Source organism: Brassica napus, unplaced genomic scaffold (genome assembly GCF_020379485.1).
Source record: "Brassica napus cultivar Da-Ae unplaced genomic scaffold, Da-Ae ScsIHWf_1254;HRSCAF=1789, whole genome shotgun sequence".
Taxonomy (NCBI): domain Eukaryota; kingdom Viridiplantae; phylum Streptophyta; class Magnoliopsida; order Brassicales; family Brassicaceae; genus Brassica; species Brassica napus.
The window spans coordinates 45,962-55,276 of NW_026014673.1; the positions used below are offsets into that span (position 1 = coordinate 45,962).

At 37.4% G+C, this 9,315-nt stretch overlaps 1 protein-coding gene across 1 annotated transcript; it reads left to right on the forward strand.

Moving 5' to 3' along the window:
* The first annotated feature begins 2,782 nt into the window (after window positions 1-2,782).
* LOC106446423 (probable disease resistance protein At4g19520) lies at window positions 2,783-8,847 on the forward strand. Its single transcript, XM_013888147.3, has 4 exons — window positions 2,783-3,313; window positions 4,204-5,287; window positions 5,472-5,765; window positions 5,869-8,847. Exons 1-4 carry the CDS (start codon window positions 2,907-2,909, stop codon window positions 8,461-8,463), a joined length of 4,380 nt encoding a protein of 1,459 aa, XP_013743601.2. The 5' UTR covers window positions 2,783-2,906; the 3' UTR covers window positions 8,464-8,847.
* Window positions 8,848-9,315: the final 468 nt, after the last annotated feature.

The following is a 9,315-nucleotide window of genomic DNA, read 5'->3' on the forward strand; positions in this document are numbered from 1 at the left end:
GGCTCTAGTGGATCCTACGGATGCAAAAATTATTGAAAGTATTCCTTTAAGTAGGAATCAGCTTGAGGATAGGAATGGATGGCATTTTACTAACAATGGAAAATACTCGGTCCAATCAGGTTATCAAGTGGAACGAGTATATCCTGATAAGGAAAAACCACCAGATTTTTATGCCCCCACAGTGGATATTCTTAAAACCTTCTGTTGGAAAGTGCGATGCCCCCCAAAAATAAAGCATTTCTTATGACAAATTCTCTCAGGATGTATATCGGTAATGAAAAATCTAAAGGCAAGAGGGATACAAGGAAATATATGTTGTGCTCGATGCGGAGATCCGGAAGAATCAATAAACCATGTATTTTTTGAATGTCCCCCGGCACGCCAAGTGTGGGCATTATCTAAGATCCCGTCATCTCCTAATATCTTTCATATCACATCATTAGTTGCTAATATGGATCATATTTTTTGGAGAGTTCAGCCAAAGATGGATGATCATCAGTTTGCATAGATTTTATGGTATATTTGGAAAGCCCGAAATAACAAAGTTTTTAGTAATCTGGATATTGATCCGAGGGACACTCTTCAATTAGCAGAACTAGAATCATCACTTTGGGCAGAAGCACATGTGGGAAATGACCCAACGAGGGGACTTTCGGTACAAATCAGTCCTCCCATAGCGACACCAGGTCAATTGTGCTTCATAGATAGTTCATGGAAAGATAAGGACTCATTTTCAGGGCAAGGCTGGTATAGTACTTTACCGGAGTTTGATGGTCTGTTAGGGGCAAGGAATGTACGAGCATGTCTTTCACCCCTCCATTCGGAGGTAGAGTCATTGATTTGAGCAATGGAATGTATAAAGAATTTAAGACAGTTTCAGGTAATGTTTGCAACAGATTGTTCTCAATTGGTGAAGATGGTTTTGGAATCAGAAGAATGACCAGCATTCGAAAGCTATTTGGAAGACATCAAGCTTCTCAAAGGAAGTTTCCTCAACTCAGACATCGTCCATCGTCCATGTACCTCGGACGGAGAACCTTCGGGCGGATAGCTTAGCACGCAGTGCTAGGAAACAATCGTCCTTTGTCGTTCACATGGATGCGGAGTTACCGATTTGGTTTACAGAGTGAATATGAGTCTGTAAATGCTTTGCTGTAAAAAAAAAATATTTTAAATGGCAAAAGAAAACTCCAATAAGAAAAACTTATTAAACTTGCTTGCAAAATGGATTAGGGGCTGGGAAAAGTCGTGACGCGTTCCTTTGGAGAAATGAAAAGAAGAAATCGTGACACATTTGTAGTTTCTACCAAACATAGCTGTTTGCTACAGGTTTTCTATCTGTTTCTTTTGTTTGGATCCCCTGAATGAGTGATATCAGAGAGGATAGTTAATATTTTGAATTTTCGTGGAAGTTTCAACAAGATAGTAAGAGAAACAAACAAAATGTTTTCTAGAAGTTTAAACAAATGCAAACAAAATCTCTGCAAGTCATCCGTCTTGTTTTGTTTCTAGCTAACATGCCTCTTGCAATGTTAACATTTAACTATTTTTTTTTATTATAAAATAAAGATTAAAATAATAAATTCTCACGTGTTTGTAAGTATCTGAAATATCCATATATTTTTTGAATATCTAGTTTTTTGGATATCAGTTTTTTCTAAATAAAAATAAATCGAAAAATTAACCAGATATCTGTAACATAAACAACAAATTCCAATACTCAAGATTATGTACTATTTGTTATGTGCCCACCCCTAGACCTGAGACTTTTATCTGAGATCCGGATTCGATCCGAGATTCGATCCGGATCTGATCCGAAAATCCAGATATCCGGAGGGACCGAATCCGGATCCGGATAGTAAAATGTTGGATTCGTCAAAACCGGATCCGGATTCGGATCCGGTTTTGACTTTTTTAGTCCAGATATCCGGATCCATAAGTTTTATAAATATCTATTTCAAAAATAGTAATATCTATATATAAAAATTAATTTTATTTCATGTATTTTTATTTTTATAATAGTATATATATATTTCATGTAAATTTTGTAATATTATACATAGAAATAATTAAAAATATTATATACATTTTTATTTTTAAATTATTGTTAATATTTTTTATATATTAATATTTTTTATTTTTTTAAGGATCCAAATCTGGATCCGGATATCCGCCGGATATTACAATTTTTAGAAGGATATCCAACATCCGGATATCCGAAAACCCCGGATCCGGATAATGATAGTAAAATTATGGATCTGCCGGATAAGGATCCAGATCCGGATAAGGATCCATATCCGGATATCCGATCCGTCCCAGGCCTACCCACGCCTACTCAAGAAATGAAGGTCATTTAAGGAAAGTTTTACTAATCCACCGCATCAAAAAATATGTTAACAAGCCTATAAATTAAATTTAATACTCGTTCTGTTCCTAAAAGATGTATGTTCTGGAAAAAAAATTGTTTCAAAAAGATACATTTTTTATTTTTTCAATATATGATTTTATGAAAAATTGTAAGTTTCAAAAAAATTAATGGTGTTTATTGAATTTTTATTGGGTAAAAATTATGAAAAATTATTATTCACAAAAAACAATGCATATTTAATGAGTTTTCTTAATATATGTGAAAAATCTAGAATATGCATTTTTTTTAAAACAGAGGGAGAGAGTAGTTGACCTCCCTCGTTTCCAGGTAGCTCCGCACTAGTTTCTTCCCAATTTCACAATCTTTCTTCATTTTTTATATTATTTATATTAATTAAAATAATATTTGAGAAACCTTCAATGAAGGTGACCTTATCGTTTTCAAAGGGGCGGAGTACAATTATGTAGAAAAGAAAAAAATAATACCATTGCCATTGTGACAAGAAAAGAAAAAAAAAACACTGCCAAATCTCGTGAAAATGGTCGACGGAAACGCTGTTTGCATCAGTTTCAATAGATGGGAGGATACGATACGGTACTCCTTTGTCAGCCATCTCTCGGCTGAGTTTCACCGCAAAAGCATTTCTTTCTCCACCTGCCAAAACTCTGATGCAGCTATAGCGAAGGCTAAGGTTTCTGTGGTGATTTTATCTGAGAAATCTGTTTCGAACTATCGGTTCCTGAACGAGTTAGTGAAGGTTTCTGCGTGCCGGAGTAGCCACGGCCTGCTGGTGCTTCCAGTTTTCTATGGACTCACGAAGTCAGTTTTGAGGAAATATTGCTTGCTGTTGAAAAAGATGTATCCTGAAGGCCCAGTAGCCGAGTGGCGTAATGCTCTACTTGAAATCGCAGACTTGCGAGGATACGCATCATCTCTTGAACGAAGGTGATTAATTGCTCAAAACTATTTGCTTTATATTTTATTTATTTATTTATTTTTAATGACAAAAGACTTTTCAAATAAAATGAAGTTTATTTAAAACTCTGTTCACACCTCACACTCCTTCTACAATGTTTTTTTTATTAATATGAAAGTTCCGGGTTTTATGCTCTTCGTACCAAGAGTAGTTTGAACTCAAGACTCAAGAAAACCAAACCCCCTAAGCTCTAAGACACATTGATATCTTTCTACAATGTTAACCTCTTTTCATCATCTTTTAAGTGCATCAAAACTACCGGCCAAATTTATTTACATAGTTTTAATAGTAAGCCTTTTTTCAAAAAAAAAAATTGTTTTAATAGAATGTGTGTATATTAACTTATCTTAAAGTCAACTATTCAGACATAACTTATCATCCAAATAAGTTTTTCTAGTTGATTTTTTTTTTTGCCTAACATCTAACATACAATTAAAACAGATCTCAAAATATAAAAATATAATGTTTCTTACCATTAATTTATTCACGGTCTACTGTTTTTTGCTTTACACATAATTTTTTAGATTTTTTTCGAATAATGCTCAATCTTTGGTTAGAAAATTCACAAAATACCATTTCTTTTCGTCCAACACATATTTGATGTTCACATTTATTTTTACAAATACGGATAATGAATTGAATCAAATTTTACAAATATTTTGCTTAGTCCATTAAACATGACCATGATCATGATAATAAGAACAAAAACCCTAAATAATCATTTCTTATTGTGGAAAATTTTGAAATATATCCAGAAATGTATGTTTATTCCGGAAAAAAACTTTAGTTGATGTCTTCTTTAGTTAGTAAATAAATCTTCTGATATGTTGACTTGAAAAATCTCTGTGTTACTGTTCAGCGATTCCGAGCTTGTGGAGGAGATTGTTGCAGACGTGCGTCAAAAGCTTGACCTTGAGGGTGCAACTGGAGTCGACTCAAGATTGATGAAGATACAAAACTTGATCCACAAGCAACCACTAGGCATTCGAAGCTTAGGGATTTGGGGTATGGGAGGCATAGGGAAGACGACACTTGCTAAAGCAGCTTTAAAACAATATTCGGGTGACTTTGAAGCGTCTTGTTTCATCGAAGACTTCGACAATGACTTTCAGGAGAAGGGAGTCTATGGGTTATTGGAGAAACACTTGCGGGAGAAGGTTGGCTTAAGCAGTCAAGTTACAAGGCTGAGCCTCCTTTTAGACACACTACGCCAAAAAAGAATTCTTCTTGTTCTTGATGACGTGCGCAAGCCACTAGGTGCAACCACTTTTCTTTCTGAATTTGACTGGCTTGGTCCTGGAAGCTTGGTACTCATAACTTCCCGAGATAAACAAGCACTTGTACAGTGCCAGGTCAACGATATATATGAGGTTCAGGGCTTGAACAAGCACGAGGCTCTTCAGCTCTTGTCCCGGTGTGCATTTGCGAAAGATGTATCAGATCAAAAACTCATGGAGCTGTCTATGAACCTCGTTGACTATGCTGAAGGAAACCCTTTAGCTCTCAGCATTTTTGGTGAAGAACTGAAGGGGAAAACGCTGTCTGAAATGGAGTGTGTTGTCCCAAAACTCAAGCGTTCTCTTCCCGTCAAGATTTTTAATACACTCAAGATCAGCTATGATACACTTGGTGACACCGAGAAGGAAATATTTCTGGAAATAGTGTTTTCCTTTAGGGGAGTGAATATCGACGACGTGATGCAGTTTCTTGAAGGTTGTGGATACTTTCCTCGAGTTGGAATCGATGTCCTTATGGACAAAAGTTTGGTGACTGTTTCAGACAACAGAGTACAAATGCATAATTTGATATACGATCTTGGTCTCCAAATCATCAAGGATCCAACTGAAGACACTGAGATGGCTTATAGATTCGTGGATGCTTCCAACATTCAATCTCTCCTTGAAGAAAACGAAGACGGAGATCCTGAAGCAGCACCAACAATGGTAAATATATATTCGTCTGTCACATTCTTATCAATCTTTAAAGAAGTCGCATTTACCAACGAAGAGTTGGGATAAAACTCTTAGATCACGTCATAGAGATCCACTCCAAAAGAGAGTTAGTTTAACATAGTTTATATTTTTCCATAAATATATAAGTAACCAATGGTTTCTCTTGTTCTTTCAGTGTATTGAAGATATCAAAGGCATTAGCTTGGACATGTCAAACATAGACTTTGAAGGTCATATTGCGTTTAAGGAAATGTACAACCTTAGATCTCTGAAGGTTCACAGTTCCAATCCTGTTGAGAGCCCCGTATTATGTCTTTCCGGGGACCCTCAGTCTTTGCCGCCTGAGCTAAGACTTCTCTACTGGACATATTGTCCTCTGAAATCATTGCCACAAAATTTTGATGCTCAGTATCTTGTGGAACTCAATATGCCATGCAGTCAATTTCGGAAACTTTGGGGAGGAACCAAGGTTAGAAACACATCAATACATGGGGTTTACACATAGTTTCACTTTCACTAGATTTATTACCAAACTTGCTTTTACTCATTTTTGTTTTGGCTTGTTTGTTCAGAATCTTGAGGTGTTAAAGAGGATCACGCTCAGCCATTCCCTTCATCTAGTTAATGTTGATGAACTTCAACATTCTCGAAACATCGAGTTAATTGATCTCCAAGGATGTTCAAGTTTAAAGAGTTTTCCGGACATGGGTCAATCACAACATCTCCTAGTTGTTAATCTCTCAAACTGCATAGAGATCAAAAGTTTTCCAAAGGTGCCACCGTCTATCAAGAAACTGAATCTCCAGGGAACTGGCGTAAGAGAGTTAATAACCCTTGATAGCTTTTCTAATCAAGATCTTGGCAATCTTGTTATCTTGAAGCTGAAAAACTGTTCTAACTTGAGAAGTCTGCCTGACATGATCACTTTTGAGTCTCTCGAAGTTCTTAATCTTTCTGGCTGCTCAGAACTTGAGAAGATTCAGGGTTTGCCACAAAACCTGAAAGAGTTATATCTGGCCAATACTTCCATAAATGAAATTCCATCTTTTCTGTGTAAGCTTTTAACACTAGATATGGAGAATTGCAAAAGGCTTCGACACGTGCCAATGGGTATGTGTAACATGAAATCTCTTGCCAAGCTGAAACTATCTGGCTGCTCAAATCTTGAAAACATTCAGGATTTACCAAGAAACCTCAAAGAGTTATATCTGGCAGGCACTGCGGTAAAATCATTCCCATCACCGTTTCTTGAGAATCTCTTTAAGCTTGTCATATTAAGTTTGGAGGATTGCACAAAGCTTCAGCATCTACAAGTAGGAATGAGTAAGTTGAAATCTCTCGTCACGCTCAAACTCTCTGGCTGCTCGGAGCTGAAGACTATAGTTGATTTCCCTCAAAATCTTAAGGAGTTATATCTTGGTGGCACTGCCATTAGAGAACTGCCATCTTCTATTGGGGATCTCGCTGAACTTGACACACTAGATTTGAAGAGCTGCAAAAGACTCCGACGCTTGCCAGCGGAAATGCAGAACCTGAATCCTCTCAAAGTTCTTGATATATTGAGCTGCACAGACCTTGAGGTAGTTACCACTACTCTCCCAAAAGCCAGAGAATTACGTCACGTGTATACAGTCATGCCACTTAGATTAAAGCTGCCATCTTCTGCCTCGAGATTCTACGAACAGATAGTCACTTTGTCTCTACATAAGGCACGCTTGGAACACATTCCTGAAGATATTTGTTTAATGTCTTTGCTAAAGAGATTGGATCTTAGTGGCAACTGTTTCAGAAATATTCCAGTAAGCATCAAGGAGTTTTCTAAACTACTAAGTCTAAGGTTATGCCATTGCAAAAACCTCAGAGTACTCCCACAGCTTCCCCAAAGTCTACAACTCTTGAATGCGCATGGTTGTTCATCTTTGATATCAATTCCTTTAGACTTCTTTCAGAATTCTAGGTACTATACATTCAGTAATTGCTTTGATCTTTCTCCTTACATGGTCACCTACGTTTTCTTACAAGCACAGGCTACTGTAGAAGAACACATGAGACCACAACGTCAGCAGCAACTCGAAAAATTCCTGGCTGTCAGGCTGTGTCTACCTTCACCTAGAAGTCGAAATTCTAAATATAATAGACTACACCCCTATCTAGAACCAGGATCTTCAGTAATTATAAGACTACGCCCCTATTCAAGAAGCATGCTCTTGGGATTTGCTCTATTCGTTGAAGTTTCTTTCTCAAAGGATTTTCATGATGCTGCTGCTGGTTTAGGCTTCAGGTGTGTTTGCAGGTGGAAGGATAAGATGGGCCATGGTCATAGTCTTGAGAATGTTTTTCAGTGTATGCCTCCAGGAGAAGCTGTTCCTAAGATTACAAAAGATCACATGTTTGTCTTCTTTGACCTCAAAATGCATCCAAGTACGTGTGGAGGAGATGTCACAGGTATCTTGGCTGATCTAGTTGTCTTTGATTTATACCCTGTCAACAATGAGGAGAAGCCTATAGGTGATAGTCTCAAGGTGAAGAATTGTGGAGTCTATGTGTTTAATGATGCAGCTGGCAGTTCAAATCGAAGCACGAGAAAACTTTTTGGTTCTTCCTTGGATCGATCTAGGCTTTCAGAAGATGAAGTTAAAAGAAGGTTGAGAGTTAGTTATGATGGCTTACAAAAAAGAGAAAAAGATGTATTTCTTTACATAGGATGTTTGCTCAGTGATGAGAAAGTTGATATGCCATTACCATTTCTTGCTAGCATTGACTCTGGGTCAACCCTAGAGGTGTTAGCCAGTAAGTCTCTCATACAAATATCTTCCAAGGGGGAGGTAACGATGCAACTTTTGCAAAGAAAATTGTGTAGAGAAATTGTTCGTAGAAAATTCATGCTGCATGCTAGCAAAAAAGAGTCGGTATCTGAATTGCTTGGCAACCGGGAGTACCGTCACTTTTTGAGCTTCAATAAGGAAGATGTTAAGAAAAGTTTCATCAGTTACTTTATCTACAAGCTCAAGATCAATAGGCTTCGTGCACTCCAAGATGATCAGATCCTAAAACGTTTGCTGACTGGCAAGGCTATAAGAGAGTCAATCATTGCGGGGACAGGCCTTGGAGAAGCTGTTGTAGACAGAAGAAGAAAGGTAGAACAGAGGAGTCGACTAATGAAGTGAAGAGAGATGCTGATATGGATAGGATGTTGTGACTTAATGCATGGTACAATTCATCACTTCATACATCTCAAGAAACCTCTCTTTAAAGTGGTTTATGAGCCAGATCCTCCAGGGTTTTTGAGGTTTGAAGAAGGATCCACTACAAATTCAAGTTGGAAACCATGTTAAAAGGAAGAGATGCTACGCACATAGACATCAAGGATCATCTGGTCAAAGGTCAATGCATTAATGAAGAATAACACCGGAAAACATCAATGTTATTTGGATTTTGTTGGGATTTTTCGAGCCATGTCCAACTCCTCCTAGACCGCATGGGTTTTGTCCAAACGACTCAGAAATATGGCAATCTGGCTCTGATACCAATTTTGAGCTTTTTCAAGTTTATATCCAACTTTTCCTAAACCGATTAGTACGTTATTGTCCACTTTGGACCAAACAAACAAAGTCTGCATGGATTTGGTTTTGGGTTCATTCCCAAAAGACCTCGTACTAATCAGAGTTGGACATCCCTTCAAGTTGGAAACCATGTTAAAAGGAAGAGATGCTACGCACATAGATCATCTGGTCAAAGGTCAAGATATTAATGAAGAATAACTCCGGAAAACATCGATGTTATTTGGATTTTGTTGGGCTTTTTCAAGCCATGTCCAACTCATCCTAGACCGCATGGATTTTGTCCAAAAGACTCAGAAATTTCGTCAACCTGGCTCTGATAACCATTTTAAAAGGAAGAGATGCTACGCAAATTGAAATCAAGGATCATCTGGTCAAAGGTCAAGGCATTAATGAAGAATAACACCGGAAAACATCGTGTTTATTTGGATTTGTGGGCTTTTTTGTAAGGCCATGTCC

What these genes read in the sequence shown, in the direction of transcription:
- LOC106446423 (XM_013888147.3), top strand. Translation starts at nt 2,907, where the DNA reads ATGGTCGACGGAAACGCTGTTTGCATCAGTTTCAATAGATGGGAGGAT. An exon ending in GCATCATCTCTTGAACGAAG is followed by an intron (nt 3,314 to 4,203) that starts GTGATTAATTGC and finishes GTTACTGTTCAG; the next exon opens with CGATTCCGAGCTTGTGGAGG. An exon ending in CTGAAGCAGCACCAACAATG is followed by an intron (nt 5,288 to 5,471) that starts GTAAATATATAT and finishes TTGTTCTTTCAG; the next exon opens with TGTATTGAAGATATCAAAGG.